The sequence below is a fragment of the Brienomyrus brachyistius genome, chromosome 5, assembly GCF_023856365.1.
Source record: "Brienomyrus brachyistius isolate T26 chromosome 5, BBRACH_0.4, whole genome shotgun sequence".
Taxonomy (NCBI): Eukaryota; Metazoa; Chordata; class Actinopteri; order Osteoglossiformes; family Mormyridae; genus Brienomyrus; species Brienomyrus brachyistius.
This window is the reverse complement of record NC_064537.1, coordinates 16,957,526-16,974,894: the sequence shown is the minus strand read 5'-3', so window position 1 is coordinate 16,974,894 and position 17,369 is coordinate 16,957,526. Positions and strand designations below refer to the sequence as shown.

The window sequence follows — 17,369 nt, the reverse complement described above, 5'->3', positions numbered from 1 at the left end:
ACTGTCACTGCTTACTTATTACATAAAATAGTTACATAAAGTTTCAAGACTTTCAGTTATCTTCGTATGTGTATTTTTTATGTCTTCTATGTGGTTTTGAAATTGTGCCTACCCACAAATTTGGTTTGGGCAATGCCTCCGCTGGAAATGTATGTTGCTGTTAGAATGTCCCAAAATGGGATTCGAACCGACAACTAGACCTAGCAAACACACAGCATAACGGCCCGCTACGCCACATTACACTAGTATTTCCTGTATCAGTGTTGTATTGATTGTAAATACATATGTTGTACATGGTCTAATGAAACTCATTTTTTATTGTCACTTGTTCGTAAGCATTTTAATCTTTTGTTTTGTCGAAATGCATTTTTTATACAGGTAAATGGTTTTAAAGCCTTTAAGCGTATACTGCTCCGAGCTCGGGAATTGTCGTTGATCCCCGTCACATCTCGTGTAGATTTCGTGTATTTCCGGAAGGCTTCGACATCATCGGTAACGGTCGATGTGTTTAAATCTTCGGAGATCCCTTCGGGCCTTAAAAAAAACCAAGAGACGCTAAACTCAGAAAGACGCGGGCGAGATAGGCAGAGAGAAGGAGTGTGAATACGGAATGACGGTGCTGCAGGAACCTGTTCAGGTAGCAAAACACATTTTCGATACAGAGAACGTTTTATGTCTGTTATATGGTGTTTAGTTTGAAGCCGCCAGTCCGAAACTCTATCCCTTGGCGGCTAGTGGGAATCCTAGACCGCGGTCTGGCAACGAACGAGGCCTGTTTATCCGGCCAGCCTTTCAAGGGGCGAACATAAACGTGAAAATTACGAGTTGTCGGTTCCAGGTTCTTTTGTCAGTAACTGTAAATCCTAAATTTTATATGTGTGCGGTGATTTCTCCTGCTTGAAGGCATTCCGAAACGCCTAGACGGTTATTGTAGCATATGCTACGTCGGCTAGATTAGCAAGATGCATTAGCGCTACAGCTGCTAATGTTTGTCATTTTAGCTAGCAATCTAGTTAGCTGTCTGATTCGCTGGAGGTAAATGGTTATTGCGGCCAGCTAGCTTGCCACCCGGCTAACTTAATTCGTGGGGTTATATTTCTGGCGTTTGTACATTTTGTTGCGATGAAAGTGTTTGGTATAATGGATGTATATCAGCATGAACGTCTATTTGGGCTCGAATCAAGCGATGTCATCTAGCTACTTAGCGTAGATGTTGTTGCGATTTCTTGAGGTAGCTGACAATTTATTCAGTCTTTTGCTAGTTAACCAAACGTATTTTAAACGGTTTGTTTTGGTATCACTTTATACATAAATGATCTTTTTTTAAGTTATACTGTACAGTGTTTTTTACGAACCTCTGAATACGTCGCGGTACTAAATGACTAGCTAGTACCCTGACCCGGTTTGTATTTTATAAGATCCTTTGGCAATTCGTATTGTGTGTGTGTGTGTGTGTGTGTGTGTGTGTGTGTGTGTGTGTGTGTGTGTGTGTGTGTGTGTGTGTGTCGGTCGGTCGGTGTACAAGTCGCCGTGGATGTGCAGGTAGATGGCTACGCTGTACTTCTAAATGAATGAGTTTGACTGTTAGAATTTATGTATGCCAGGCAGTGTGTGTTTTGATTATGAACACAAGCATTAACTACGTTAATTCAAGTGTAGTGTACATGATGTAAATAGTTTTTATAGCAGTTTTGGTAGCATGACCGCAGTCCACATGAGGTATGCTTATCATAAGCGCACACCGTCACCTATAGACTACATGTATGTCTGCGAAAGACTTAAACGCTGTTTTCCCTCTCCTCGTTTCCAGGCTGCAGTTTGGCATGCACTTAACCACTATGCCTATCGGGATGCTGCTTTTTTAGCGGAGAGACTATATGCTGAAGGTAATGACGTCAGTCACTCAGATCATATGTTTTGAGTGGAGTGTTGTCATCTGACAGCATCACCTTATCAAGTCAAGAAGAGGCGCAGAAGCAATTTGTCATCAAGCCATTTACAGGAAAAGATGTAGTCCTAAGAACCCCACATTTAAACGTCTGTCCATACTTAAGTACTTTTGTTGCCTGTTTTTTTTAGTTTGTTATATATATATATATATGTAATTGGTTATAACTTGGCTTAATGTTTTCTGTTTCAACAGTGCATTCAGAAGAGGCACTTTTCCTGTTAGCGACATGCTACTATCGCTCAGGGAAGGCTTACAAAGCATATCGCCTTCTCAAAGGGCACAGCTGCACAACACCACAATGCAAATATCTCCTTGCCAAGTGCTGTGTAGACCTAAGCAAGTACGATCATTAAATTTAGCAATTTTTGCTTCCATTTTTGTTCTTATTCCCGAGGATGCACAGTTAGTTGTTTTGGTATTATATATCTTAAGCATTTTGATGTTGTCTTTCTCCTTCATAAGCACTTAAATGTTGTCCTTTACTAATTAGCGTTGTTTTTGGTATAATGGGCTAAACCACCTGGCAATTATGCACAGTAATCTTAGCCATCTTGGGTTTCAGCGTGTCATTTCTCTTGTTCGCTTCACTTCTAGCTTCTGTTTGTTTGACTGCACAAAGCAACATATCACACAGCCTTAGCTGGTGCCCATTACTGATACCTTGTCTTTATGAAGTCTTTGCATGCTGTTGTTTATGTGGGTCTTCCCAATAACTGCTTTTCTGTTAGAAGTGCTTTAAAATCTTTGCTGTTTTACCTTTGAGTTTGAAACTGGTATTTAATTCCTCTAGCAAGTTTCCTGGTGAATAAATGACAAATACAAGAAATGGGGGAGCCATCTGTTTTGTCACTAAGTAAAAAAGAGCCTGCAAAACAAAACATGCATGTATAATCCTGTTTTTAGGCTGGCAGAAGGAGAACAGGTCTTAACTGGAGGTGTCCTGAACAAACAAAAGAGCCAGGATGATATTGTTGCAGAGTTTGGAGATCTGGCATGCTACACACTGGCTCTGATGGGGCAGATATACTGGTAGGAGAGCTACTGAATTCAGCTGTAGGATGAACATACTCCCCTTGTTAATTGCAGACAGTCCTTGCTCATGTCATCTGTGCAATTACTGTTTAATACGATGGGATAACTTTTAAGTCATTGTGGTACATTGCTGCGGTTTGATCGATGACAAGCTATCCAAGTGGGATTAAGTCTTACAGTTCGCATTAATTCATGATATCTAATCTTCTTTAAAGAAATTGGTATTCGTATTGTCTCAGGTCAGTTTCTCTTGTGCCTTATTACTTGCTCTCCTGCTACTCTGACTTGACTGCTTATCAATGTAGTATTATTGGAAGCTGTGGGCAAGGGAGTATGTGTGGTAAACTATACTCACCTGCATTTCATTTTTTTTGCAGCAAAACAGATCGTTTAGCCAAAGGTTCCGAATGTTACCAAAAGAGCCTGAGTTTGAATCCTTTTCTTTGGTCTCCCTTTGAATCTCTGTGTCAGATTGGTGAGTAATGAACTTTGGTTGTTCATTATCATCCATACTGTAGTAAGCAGTAAATCCAGGGCTGAAACTAAATGGCTCAATGTTGAAATGATTGCCTCTGTTTAAGGAACATTTGTATGAAATTTCCATGTGCAAGAATAAACGAATGTATAAAGAAATGCCTTATTGCTTATTTTTTAAAGCTGTTTTTCTTGTGCAGGTGAAAAGCCCGACCCTGATCAATTGTTCAAACTGACCTCCCTGCAAAATTTCAGCAGCAGCATCAGCCAACCCCCTGTCGGGTTGGTCCATACTCCCAGCCACAATGTTTGCCACAGACAAGTGGAAACTGTACTGATGGAGACTCCACAAGACACTTTAGTAGGTACCATTACTCTTCCCGTAGACTGTCAGCAAAAGGTTTTACTTTTTTAAGATTTACTCCATTTTGACAAAAAATTGAATCCGACGTAACAAGACAAATGTTGGATTCATATTTGTCATGTTGGAGTAAGAGGCCAGTTACCTTTTATAATAAAACAATGTAAGAATTTAGAGCTTTGAGCAATGCCTTTATAAACATTTTTCTGTAATATTTTGATTTTCTTTTAAAGGAGCTGAATAGACTCAACCTAGAATCTTCAAATTCAAAGTATTCATCACTTAATATGGACTCCTCTGTGTCCTATATCGATGCCTCTGTAATATCCCCTGACGCTGTGCCGCTTGGGACCGGTAGCTCCCTGCTGTCCAAGCAGGTGCAGAACAAACCAAAGAGTGGGCGCAGTTTACTAGGCGGACCAGCAGCTCTCAGTCCACTTACTCCCAGGTAGGGATTTTATCCCATCAAGTGTCCTTGAATTTTGTAAACCAAATTCACGCTTTGTCTTTAATCATGACAGCTTAGGCAAGAATTATGTCTCCTGAAAAAAATGTAATTTCAAGCAGATTAGCAGCTATTTGGGATGCTGAAATAAGGCCATGTAATGCAGCACAGCAGGTAGCTGCAGTAAAACTGGGTAATACAAAATGTTCGCTTCAACACTGAGCATATATCAAAGTTGCTGTTTTTACCTTGATTTTCCTAGGGCTATAATAAAGTTAAATTTGACTGCTTAATTCTTTTTTGTGAAGACTCAGTTTTTTTAACTACTATTGTGGGTTTTTAAATGCGAGTACTGTTCTTGGTGTTGATTTACGTAAGATTTTTGTTTTGAAAAAAATGTAAGCCCAGTGATGTTTTGGGAACCTTTCAGAGCATTGCCCTAATTATTTTGGTGTTGCATATTTACACAAAGCATTTTTTAGTTTGCTGTTGTGGAATTGCGTGTGCGCACCTGACATGTAGCCTTGGCTCTCTTAGTATTTCGAGGAGTCGGGTTGCACAATGAATCATTTTCAAAGTGCAATCTCGATTCAAATTCCCGTCTTATTTTTACACGATGATGATTCTGCAGTGTTCATATTAGCAGGGAGATTTGTTACATCTGAGAAAGTGCTCAGTTTTTTTTCCCATAAGTTACACCAACAAATGACAGTACTGCCTTATACCACGTACCACTACTGTACACAGGAAGATTTGAAAACGCATCTAATGTTTAGGACAAAGTGAAAGAAAGACAACAAAATGATTACAACTCAAAGACCTTTCCGGTCACTGTGAGGAAGAGGAAAGGAATTTTGCCAACGCCAGTTTGAGCAATAACGTTGTACTCGTATTGAGAATTGGGTCACATTCTTTTCTTTCTATGATTAACACAGTGAATTTGTTGTAAAACATTTGTTTGCAAATATTACAATTAGGAGTGGGTGAGGTTTAAGTTTTGGTATCTCTTGCAATTGGAAATGTTTAAAAACCTAGGTCCTGTAATATGGCTGTAACATTCCCGTTTCAGTAATGGTCATATTGTTTTTCTATTCATAAGTAAATGCTAATAATAATTGAGAAAGTTGCTACTCAATCTACTACTCATAATTTCAATTCTGAGTGGGGGGGGAAATAGTTACATTTTACCCCGAATTGAGCGACCCTGATGATGATTAGCTACATCTGGAACTCGGGCAGTGAGAATAGATTTTCTTTCTTTGCTTTCCCTTTTAGCACTTTGAGAATTTTAGTTTTTGATAGTAAACCTATATTTTGTCCCCCGCCCATCAGTTTAACAGTTGTATAGAAAGTCTAATTTTTCCTTCTCAAATAGAAGGTAAGGAAGGCTCCGTATTCATTTTGTGAATATTTAATTTGGATTTATGCAGGACAAACCATTTTAGAAAATTTCCTCAGCAAAGGGTTGTTTTTGACTGGGATGTACCAGACCATCTGCAAGAAATATGGTTTAGCTATCTAGTTCGCATTATTTGTGGTAATGCTGAAGAGTTTTTAGTTTTAGGTTGGGGCTAATGCAGGATTAAAAATGGCTGAGTATTCAGTGTAGATTTTGTGCATTTCTATGTAGAACAAGAATAGTGTGTAATAGCAATATGCATTTTTTAAAAGTGTTTTAATCTATTATATTTAGTCTTTGTCAAAATTTGCCATTAGACATGGTGCAATATTTTCACTTCTATATTTCCAATATTGTTCACAGATAGGTCTGACAGCAGATTCAGCTCAAATGTAACTGCTTCCCAGTCTGAATTGTGCTCATGTATTTCCTCTGCTGTCTGGATAATTTAATAAGCAAATGGTATTCTTAGCTGCTCCTTTTGATTGTTTGCTACAATTAACATGGTTTTCAAGACGACCTGAGATCAACTTCTCCCATGGGCCACAACAACTATGGAAGGCAACTGGGTAAAACAAAGTGATGGCTGAATACTGCAAAAAGTGTCAGAGCATTAAAACGGCTTAGCCATAGACCTGCTGGCTAGGTAGTGTTTCTGGCTTAATGCATTTAAATTTTTACCAGTCTTAAGAGCTTTGTGTTTAACCTTGAATCCATGTATTCTTGTCATGTTGGGCAACTTCTCATACCTTCACAGCCGTATGCAGGTGTTCTGTTGCTGTTTTAGTGTGCTTGCTTTTGTCCTGTTTCCCATAGGAAGAAATAAAAAGCCCCCCCTTCTAAATGACTGAAGGGTTAATGCCTGTGCAGCATATATAAAATGTAATGCTAAAAAGCTGTGTTAGTTGACTAGCTTTTTAGGCAGTTTGCTCAGACGTAATCTGTAATTCGTTCTCAAACTCTTCCCACAGCACATCGTTAAAGATTTATTGAGCAAAGCATGCAAAACTAATACAACCCATTCTGGGTCTGTCATTGTAGTTTTGGAATTCTACCACTGGAGCCCAGTCCAGGAGACCCTTCATACTTGCAGAACTTCACCAACACTGGTTCTGTCATGGAGCCACCCCCATCTGGAGCCCCACAAAAGAAGGTAGATACACCACTTGTCATGTCATTCAGTGACCACCACAGCAGACAAAGAGGCTTGGAGTTTTTTTCCCACTGTGGTTGCAGTTGATTTTTTTTTTTATTACATTTTATTTTATTTTTACAAGCTTGATTTCAGAGCAGCAGGTTTCTCTTCTAGGTCTTCAGTTGTAAAAAGTCTGTTAACTGCTGCACTACTTTGAATTAATGGTAGAAGCCAGGTATGCTGCATGGCAAGCAGCTAATGCTGTAAAGCTCTAATAATAGCAATGCCAAGTTTAATGTCATATTAATGTACTGCATTGTATGTGATCCAATTTCATACTTTCTTGAGTTGCAGTCAGTGGCCCGAATTGGCCAAACCGGAACAAAATCAGTGTTCGCACAAAGTGGAAACAGCAGAGATGTTATACCAGTACCGTTTAATCAGACGCAAAGCACTGCCCCACAAACCAGGTGGGTATGTGGCCCTCCCATGCCAAATGGGAATTGAGGAGATTGTGACTTGCCCATTTTAGTGATCAAGTTTTAGTTATTGTGTGTGCGCGATCGTTTCACTCTGGGCTTAGTTTCTGTTCATGTCTGAAGATTTGGATTCAGTGTTTTCTCTGTCAAAATTTTCATCCTGCTACCTGCTGTAGCGGTTACTTTTAATCTAATTATATATTTTAAATATGAACTTCTGGGGAATTCACTAATTGATAGTTCTCTTCCTCTCTCCTCTTCATTTCCTGTTGTCTTTGGAAGTGCAACACCCCAAGTGCTGAGTCCGACCATTGCTGCACCACCAAACGTGCAGCCACGGAGGAGCTCTAGATTGTTTACTAGTGCCAGTTCTACTGCCAAGGTACCTGTACCTTTATACTAGGGACGGACAGATCCACAGTTTTTCAGTTCCGATCCAATTCCGATACTCGGCTGCCGATACCGATACAGATTCCGATACAAGAGGTCTTTAGCCTAATTTAAATGTAATTAGAGCAACGTACATAATGTGCTGTTCCACTCAATGGTACTCCCACCTCTCAAAACTTAGTTTTTTTGCACAGATAGTAAATCACTGTGCTACTAATCTGTCAAGTGTAAAATACTCCCAGATTATCACCTTCTCATCTGATTTTCTTATGTTCTCCGCACTGCAAAGCATATGTGCATGACATCACAGCAGGCAGAAGTCACTGCGCTCACACCCACTGAGTAGCAAAAAATAAGACTGAGTGGCAGCGTTAGCATTCACCTTGAATGCCGCAAAAGCACATCTAAAATGGGAACGAGATGTCATGCAGTTGATTGTATGAATAGATTTAACACGAAATAGGTGCTGTCTTTTCAGCGACTGCCAAAAGCTAAATGAGTAAGTATTGGACATGGATCAGTTACATGTAGCTGATACCCGATCCATCAAAAAGGTCTCCACCTTATTTATTGTAGTATGATTAAAATTAAAATATTCTTCACAGAATGAAAACATAAACCTTTAATGTTGAATCTTCCATGTTGAAGTGAAACCTGATACTGTGAAATGGAAGCATCTATGCATGTCAAGACAAAGTCTTCAATTGCAGGAGAACAGCAAGAAGCTGAAAATGAAGTTTCCCACTAAAATCCCCAACCGCAAAACGAAATCTAAAACAAGCAAAGGGGGCATAACGCCGTCTAACATGAACGACAGCATAGAGATCCTGAAGCTTGACTCGTCCATCCTGTCTGAAGGGAAGACCAACGTGGTCACGCCACAGTTACAGGCATTCACTCTTCAGAAGGCAGCTGCAGGTAGGTGCCGCCATTTAAATGATCTTGTCTCTGGCCTGTGTATTTCACAGGAAATTAGTAGATGTTTAATACAATTATATATTCCTTTTGTAATGAGTGTTTCTTACTACAGATGGGCATTTCAGGCAGAATTGACATTCAAATTCTTATCTTTATTCATATAATACTCAATTAACCTCGCCCCCACCATGCCCATGGCAAAACGAGTTTGGAGCATGGATCAGAATATTTTGCTCTGCATCCAAGATGTATCGTTTCTGCAAAAAACACAAAAATTAAAAAGTAGCTTGAATAAATAAAATTGAAACGACTAAAGAGCTGGAATGCAGTAGCATGCAATAATGTTTAAAAGCAGATTACTTGAAGTTATGGTGACTTTATTTTTGTGAACACGATCCTAATACTTTTCAGGCTTGTAAGCTGTTCCATTTATTTCCACACACAGAGACATCACGCATTTCTGCAAGAGGACAGCTTAAAACATTAGCAGTAGTATTAAAATGTGCATATGACATTAAGAGCAGCAGAATAAGCAAGTGCTGTGAGTTGTGCCAACAGATACAAAGCAGTGCTGACAACTTTCCCAATACTGTTAATGGAATCCAGAATATTTCCATGATGCGAAATATGAATCTCTTCTATCAGTTTTTGTTTGCCTCATTTATATAAAATTTTTCACAAATGTGCCTCAATATGACTGAATTAGGACGAAAATGATTATTATTGGCTTAGGGAGTATGTGCAGAGCTCACACGAAAACTTTAAAACAAATACAGTGCAAACATTAGAGAATAGTTGTGATTTATCCAATTATGTTGCTGCCAGGTAATTTTATTCACACTATGTTCAGATATTATACAGGATTATTGACTTCTCTATTTCAAACCTGGGGGTGTTCCACGAAGCAGGATTTCTTGCTTGGATATCTTGTTGGATTTAACACAGGTCTCAACTAGGGCACGATGTAACGCATTGTACACTTGCTCAAAAATGTGTGTGCTTAGTTTTTGAACATGTGATATTTCGTTCAGCAGACACATTTTGTGTTTTCCACTTGGGAACCATTGATGTGAATAAACAAAACCATAATTCATCCTGACCGTGTCCTGATTTGAGGACAAGTATTTGAGAAATTTTAATACCGATATATCTTTTACAGTGACCTAAAATCGTTTTTCAACCATATCGTGTTGCTCTTATATGTAGCATATCATAAAATGATGCAGCTAAGTGACGGGGCTAATCTTAGTTTTAGAAGCGATCATTTTGACATACTGGAATTGTATAAAGTAAATTTACGCAAAATAGTTGTCAAATTGTTGACAGACTGACTAGGCTACTGTGAGAGGCTAAAGAGCACATTTCTGTGGTTAACCTTGCATTATTGAGTCTGTCAAACCTGAATGTCTACTTTACAGATATTTGCATTGCAGTCAAACTATAAATCATCGCAGCATATCTCTGCAATACTGACAGCTAACTGCATTTTCATTCACTTTAAATGTAAAGTGTTTCCACAGAAATTATGCTTTCCGTCTTTATTGGAACCTTCATCCTTTGTGCCCCATCGTTGTTCTACCATATTGCTGAGTAATCGATTAGGATAAACTTAAATTTATACTTTTTCATAATCAAGTAATTGAGGTTAATCAAGTAATTGTGACTCGACTCGATCTCTGGCCTCACCTTCAGTTAAGCATCGGTAATTGACAGTTCATTTGCAAGATTCTAAGAAAACTGAGCTTGAATTCATGAGGAATGTTTTTTTCCTCCTCTCCTCTCCCCCCCCCCCCCCCCCCCCCCCCCTTTGCAGATGGGCTGATGAGCCTGATGCGAGAGATGGGGAAGGGTTACTTAGCACTTTGTACCTACAACTGCAAAGAGGCCATCAACATCCTGAGCCAGCTTCCCTCTCATCATTATAACACGGGCTGGGTTCTGGGTCAGATAGGACGAGCGCACTTTGAGCTGGCTGAATACATGCAGGTAAGTAGCTGCTGTCTGCTTCTGTAGTCATGGCAGGAAATGTAAACCAATAATCTTATTGGCAGATTTTCAGTATAACTCTTTTTAAAACTTATTGCAGTATTTTCTTTGTTGCCTTTTTAATAACTCTGCCCTGTGCACCTGTACAACAGCAGCATAAAGGACATGCATACTGTTGAAGTTCATGGATTAAACCCACAAAAACACACTTGCTTCTGTAATTACAGAAGAGATGTTTAGTTTCCTTATGTATTGTAGGAAAGGTTAAGGTATACTAATTCATGATAGCATATCTGGTTGCTTTGTTAGCATAAAAAGTTATTTGTGTTGTATACTTCTGTTTATGAGTTGGAGATTTGGTGATATTGGATTGTGAGCGATTTTAAATGTCCTCATGATCTACCTTTATGGAGAGATCGTTAGTACCGTGCTATGGTGGACATACTGTCACTTGCAATTCTATGGCTCATACACACATCTAAGGTTGTTTTGTCAGCCAGATCCCTTTCGACACACCAATAAACTGGTAATAGCAAATAGTTGGTACTGCCTTGAATTTCTTCCTTTCTCCCTTTCATGCCCTCATTCCAACATGCAACACATTCCCTTTTTGACAAAGAAGTATCGTAGAGGGCATGGAGGAGTTGGTCCCTAAAAAGAATTTGACATTGGTAATATGGAATTTTGTTTGGATTTTCCAAAACTGGCACTGCACAAACAGTTATTTGCAAAGATAATGTCGGATGGCAACAAGATAAGCCTTTTTAACCATCTCAAAAAATGTGGAAAAGGGTTTTTTTTTTTTTTTTTTAGGTTGTATTACCTTGTATGATTGCATGATATCACATCGCAATGTACATGCCATTATATGGCAGCTTTTCAGTACTATATGGACTTTTACTTACACCAGCAATTTGGTAAGCAGATTAGTAGTACGCCTAAAACATTAACAAAATGGGTATTGTGCTGCCCAAAAGTTAGTAATCTGTAGAAATTCGGCATATCCTTATGTTTATGGAATTCCGTTAGTGGAGCACGCCACATGCTACTGTTTTGGTAAATCATGGAAGTGATGAGCACTGAAGTGGCGGTGAAGAAAGGGACAACTCAGCAGCCATAACATCTGAATGAGGAGATGGCATGGATTAACAAGGTAAAAAAGAAATTGGTGCTGTGGCAGTACTTCTTGCAGTTGAACACATTTATGAAACATAAGGATATCCCGAAGTTATACAAATTACTGTTTTTGACCCACTGCTAACCTGCATACCGAATTGTGGGCATAAGTAAACGTTCATATTGTACCAAATAGTTGGTGTCTGGACAGATATTTAGCCCCTCATCTAAAGCCCTGATGATTATTGCGCGTATTACATATCATTGCGAGTATGTTGCGACGTGATATTGTGCAGCCCTACTTTATAAGGCTATATTTTTTTTAAATAAGAGAATTGGTTTGATTCTGCTGTTCAGTAACTTACAAAATAATCTTAAAACCAACACAAAAAAGAATCACGATTAGATAGTGGATCATGATCCTGCCTGAAAAAATCACGATATATTTTTGTCACATCACCCACCCCTACATCAATTTGTGTGTAAACAGTCATCATGTACAGTTAAACATAAGTTGTAAAATTTTCGAAATTTTAATGGCTTTAATCTGTATCACGTCTTTGCAGGCTGAGCGGATATTTTCTGAGGTCCGTCGTATTGAGAGCTATCAGGTGGAGGGGATGGAGATTTACTCTACCACTCTTTGGCATCTCCAGAAAGATGTGGCATTATCAGCCTTATCTAAAGAGCTCACTGATATGGACAAGAACTCACCAGAAGTATGTGCCTAACCTATTCTCGTTTGCGTAGGTGGCTATGAGTCTTATTCTAGGTTCAGACCAACCAAGACGACTATGAAACATACATGTGGGTATTAATGTACAGTGGTGCCTTGGAACATGAACTTGACTAGCCATCTGGAACGAATTGAGTTGCGATTTGGTCAAAGTCCAAGTCAAATTTCCCCATAAGAAATAATATAAATTAACTAAATACATTGCAGACTCCCAAATGATTGCCTATTTTAAATTAAGTTAACTTAAATTAACTTAAGTTAAATTATTTAAACTTAATGCTTTTCGTCATTAGGTAAGCAGTTAACAATCATTATAAAACGCATACAAAAGCATTAAACGGAAAATAAATGGCAATCCCATACTCCGAAGCGAGAGCAGACACACATGCACCACCTTCAAGTCTCACTATAATTTCCTTTTTTAAGTTCTAAAGTTACTCTCACTTTTACTCTTTGATTTGCTATCACTGCTCACTTTGTCAGGGGTCATAGTTACATTTATTACTAAATGTTCTGTAGATAAAACACCAAAAATTCACACAACACAAAAACACAGCTTTCACATGATGAACTCGGTGGGGAGGTAAAGCGACACTGACAGCAATTTATAGGCATCAGCATCTCCTGGGTCCGTGTGCCTTTGTTTCAGCCCCTCAGAGACGCGTCTCGATCCTACAGGTTTTAGCAGGTCTGTTTTGTTGTGTTCAGAATTTTCGGGCAAGTTGTGGTTAGATTTTTCTCGACCAGCCCATTCGAGGTCTGTACTGGTAGAGTTGAATGCATCTCGACACATATACAAGTTTTAGGAGGAACGGTCGAGTTCCAAGATTTCGGTCTAGGTACAGTTTCGGAGAAAAAATTCAACAGACCTGTTCAACGTACGAGTTGGTTAAGAGGTGTTTGAGTTCCGAGGTTCTGAAGTTTCAAACATTCATATTTTTTATTCTGTGCTGTTTCATTTGTTCATGAGTGAGTAATATTTATATTGCTCCTCTTCAAGACTACAAAAGATGCTCCCTTCCTAGGGACTTTTGATATATCTTGAAAATGGTTTAGTGTTATGCCACACAATAGTCCCAGAAATATTTGTTTGCAGTACGTGCGAAATGAATTCCTGGTGATGCAATTTGTCAACTGGTGTTTACAGGCCTGGTGCGTCGCTGGCAACTGCTTTAGCCTTCAGCGGGAGCATGATATCGCCATCAAATTCTTTCAGAGGGCCATCCAAGTAGACCCCAGCTTTGCCTATGCATACACACTGCTGGGCCACGAATTTGTATTAACGGAAGAGCTGGAAAAGGCACTTGCTTGTTTCAGGAACGCCATCCGTGTTAACACCCGTCACTACAATGCATGGTAGGGGGCTTAATGTGTGGAGTTCCCGCACATTTTATTAAATTTATTAAAATTATTACATTTTATTAAAGCAGGTAGTGTCAAGTTATGGCGTTGGCTAAACCTCATCATCCCCCTATGATTTCTCTGACCTCCTAGGTATGGATTGGGAATGATCTATTACAAACAGGAGAAGTTCAACTTGGCGGAAATCCACTTCAAAAAAGCCCTCAGTATCAACCCCCAGAGTTCTGTCCTCCTCTGCCACATTGGTGTAGTAAGTAAATGAAGATGAGCCACCCATAACCATTTTCCCAGGCAGTCCAACAAAATAAGAGTAAATACATAAGAATTGTTAAGAGTTGAACTTTTGGGCTGTGGGTTTACAAGATTTTATAAAGATATTTATTGAAAGTCGTCTTGAGACTATTCCTTCAATTTGATGTAAATTTGTATCATATTGCAAACATCGGTAAGTTCAGCAGAGGATTGAGGATTTTTGTATTTGTAGTGAAATCCCAGTCTCCTTTACAGGTACAGCATGCATTAAAAAAGTCTGACCATGCATTGGAAACTCTGAACAAAGCCATTGATATTGACCCCAAGAATCCGCTATGCAAGTTTCACAGGGCCTCTATTCTCTTCGCTAATGAAAAGTACAAGGTAACATGTTAATTGTTTTGACGAAAGTGTGTTTTATGTCTACTATGCCAATTCTTCTTCCCAAATAGTCTGCACTATATTTACAAGTGTGAATGTTTCCTAATTGTTAACGAGAGTATCATTTCAAAATGTTTGTTTAATGCTGGGGTATTCAGCTGTTAACCCAGAGACTCCCTAATCGATCAGAGCTAAGGACCCTCCTCAAAATGGCTGGCTTCACTGCCAGCACCGGCAATATTAGATGTATGTCTGTTATTGGTAGAATTTACCAACGCAGAAATATGGAAATATTTTGTATTTCATTTCTTAGTTACATTTAATGTAACTAGCATACAAATTATTTTTGTCTGCTCGGTTTTTCCTTTACTACTCTCTTCCCCACACTTCTGGATAATTTCCAAGTGCCGGTGCTTGTGGTCAACCAGTCAGTAGAATTTATCGCTATAAGCCCCACCCAGTAGTTTTTGGTTGAGTCAAAAGTACCTACTTCGGATGTTCTGGAACTAACTTTTGAGGAACTGCAATCGAATTCCTGCAGTGGGAACGTGGGTTCCAGAAAAAGGTTCCTGCTATGGGAAAGCGCCTAATGTCCCCATTTTGTGAAGTTATAAGACATTTCTGTGATGAAATTTCCTAAATTAGAGGTGGCATAGTGGATAAATTTCATGGACTTGTAATTTGACATTACAGATTTAAGTTTCTGAAGGTCTTAAATCAAACAGATTTAATTTACATACAGATCTTTTCTTTTTTAAAACCCTCAATAGGCTGCTCTACAAGAACTTGAAGAACTGAAACAGATTGTGCCCAAAGAGTCCCTTGTTTACTTTTTGATAGGAAAGGTATCCTCCACACTTTTATCCTGATGTAGTTTTTGCACATTTGATATACCTAAAGGAATTTTGTTTAATGAAAACGGTTTAATTGTTAAACTTCTGTTACCTGTAGGTATATAAGAAACTGGGCCAGACACATTTGGCCCTTATGAATTTCTCATGGGCGATGGACTTGGATCCCAAAGGAGCAAACAATCAAATTAAAGAGGCCATAGACAAGCGATATCTCCCTGATGATGATGAGCCAGTCACTCCTGACAATTACCCTTATGATTCAGGTGAACATTTTTTATCGATGTTATGTAGTGGTAATATAGGAGGAAAATGGGTCTGACATCGTATCTTGTAATTCTGCTGTTTGGGAATCCCATTTTAACCCACCCCCACAAGTTGGTTATATTTTACTAAAATAACTTGGTCATGACATACATCTAAGTGGGTTTCTCAGAGGAGCATCTACTGCCAAACATAGTGTGACAGTGTGCAGCAAGTATAGCTGCAGTTTTCTCTGTGTGTGGTTGATATAGTAATGGACAATGTGAACTTTTTTTTTTTTTTTTGGTGATGTCTGGTATCTGCAGCGGAAGCAGAAGCAGAGGAGTCGCAGGAGAGCAGCATGACCGATGCAGATGACGGCCAGCTGCACACTGCTGAGAGTGACGAGGTCTTTTAACTCTTACCGTGCAAAGCCAGAGTATTCGTCCGGGGGAGGAAAAATAAGCTGCTGCTAATACAGTACCTCCTGACACATAGTTTTGTGTTTATTATTATTTTTAACCATCTGGGATTTTTAGCCCCCCTCCCCTCTGTGCCTTAGTGATCACTTGGCCCCCAAACACAAGGCACCCCCCCCCACCACCCCTTTTGAGGGGGAGGGGTGGTAAGAAGAATTCTTATTCCTTTCACTCTGACCATATGCTATTGTGTGGGGTTCTCCAGCTCCCTTGGGCAAGAGGACAGATTTCACTACCTTAAGTTTGGGACAGTTCAGTCCTTAGGGGAGAAACATGTATTAAATTCATGTCTTATATATATATTTTTTTTTTGACAATGCCATCTTGAGTTCTTAATAAACATCAGTGTAGGAACTCTGACTTGTGATTTTTCTGCTGAAGGCACACGAGTGAAGTGGAGTAAGAAACACCTTTATGCAAAAAGGGTGAAGGCTGGTGATACATTGCATTTTAAAACACACTGTATTGGACGGTCCGAATTTTATCGGTACATGAAAGAATTTCATGCATGTTACTATAAGATACAATAGGCATGACTGATAAGATGCGATATAAAAAATATTAACCCTGAGTAGTGGGGGATTTGGAGTGGGGTGCTCTATATCACTTAAAGGTGAAATAGTAGAGTTGGCACCATGACCAGTGACAGGAGTCTTACAATTGTTTGTGTGTAGTTTCTCAGATGTATGATTCTGCATTGGTTTTTGTTCTAATATTCTTGTTAATGTTCAGAGAGAACCCCCCCAAAAATGTCAATCTACATGCTAAATTCCTTGGTTTTCTTTGCCGAAATTTGTCACCACTGAGCAACTAAGCTGAATGATGCATCATGTACAATTAAAAAAAAAAAAAAAAAAGTCACTTGTCAATATTAATGTGAACTTTTTAAAGTGTTTCAAAGCAACAAGCTGAAGTCTGGGCATGGTGTGAAAGTGACTTCACTGTTTTATGTGCAGAAGGAGTGGTTTTTATTTTATATGTAACTTGGTGTCTTATTAAACAATGTACAGTCTTAGGGGGAAAGGTATATGTTAATATACACGTACATTCGATTTATTTTAAGGATGTGAAGAAATTGCAGAATAAACTACTTTGAACAAAGCCTAAAAAGCAGTTTCCTGAAATATCCCTGTGAATAAGATTTTTTTTCCCTTTGTTGATCAGAGGGGGATATTTGAATTGTTTTTATTTATAAAGTAGTTGTATAATCATTTTTCCTGTTAATAGCACTGAAAATCGGTATGATAGATTTGCACATAGTTTGAGACTGTTACTAGAGATGCACCGACTGCAATTTTTCTGCCCAATTCTCTTGATACCAGTTTCTGCCAATTCTGATTAAGAACTATAATTGACAGCAAATATATATACAAAAAACT

General features: G+C 38.9%; 1 protein-coding gene across 2 annotated transcripts; it reads left to right on the top strand.

Annotated features, from left to right (window-relative positions):
• Positions 1 to 477: 477 nt before the first annotated feature.
• cdc27 (cell division cycle 27) lies at positions 478 to 17,091 on the top strand. Of its 2 annotated transcripts, none has more exons than XM_049013362.1 (19): positions 478 to 637; positions 1,811 to 1,886; positions 2,144 to 2,291; positions 2,855 to 2,980; positions 3,361 to 3,458; positions 3,658 to 3,818; positions 4,052 to 4,266; positions 6,704 to 6,815; positions 7,152 to 7,267; positions 7,559 to 7,658; positions 8,377 to 8,584; positions 10,398 to 10,570; positions 12,253 to 12,405; positions 13,570 to 13,778; positions 13,917 to 14,034; positions 14,292 to 14,420; positions 15,188 to 15,262; positions 15,369 to 15,534; positions 15,838 to 17,091. In XM_049013362.1, exons 1-19 carry the CDS (start codon positions 611 to 613, stop codon positions 15,927 to 15,929), a joined length of 2,502 nt encoding a protein of 833 aa, XP_048869319.1. In that variant the 5' UTR covers positions 478 to 610; the 3' UTR covers positions 15,930 to 17,091. The 2 variants fall into 2 exon arrangements, with proteins under 2 accessions (XP_048869319.1, XP_048869318.1); XM_049013361.1 differs by having other exon boundaries at positions 7,146 to 7,267.
• Positions 17,092 to 17,369: the final 278 nt, after the last annotated feature.

What these genes read in the sequence shown, in the direction of transcription:
- cdc27 (XM_049013361.1), top strand. Translation starts at nt 611, where the DNA reads ATGACGGTGCTGCAGGAACCTGTTCAG. An exon ending in ACCCGTCACTACAATGCATG is followed by an intron (nt 13,779 to 13,916) that starts GTAGGGGGCTTA and finishes CTGACCTCCTAG; the next exon opens with GTATGGATTGGGAATGATCT. An exon ending in TTTACTTTTTGATAGGAAAG is followed by an intron (nt 15,263 to 15,368) that starts GTATCCTCCACA and finishes TGTTACCTGTAG; the next exon opens with GTATATAAGAAACTGGGCCA.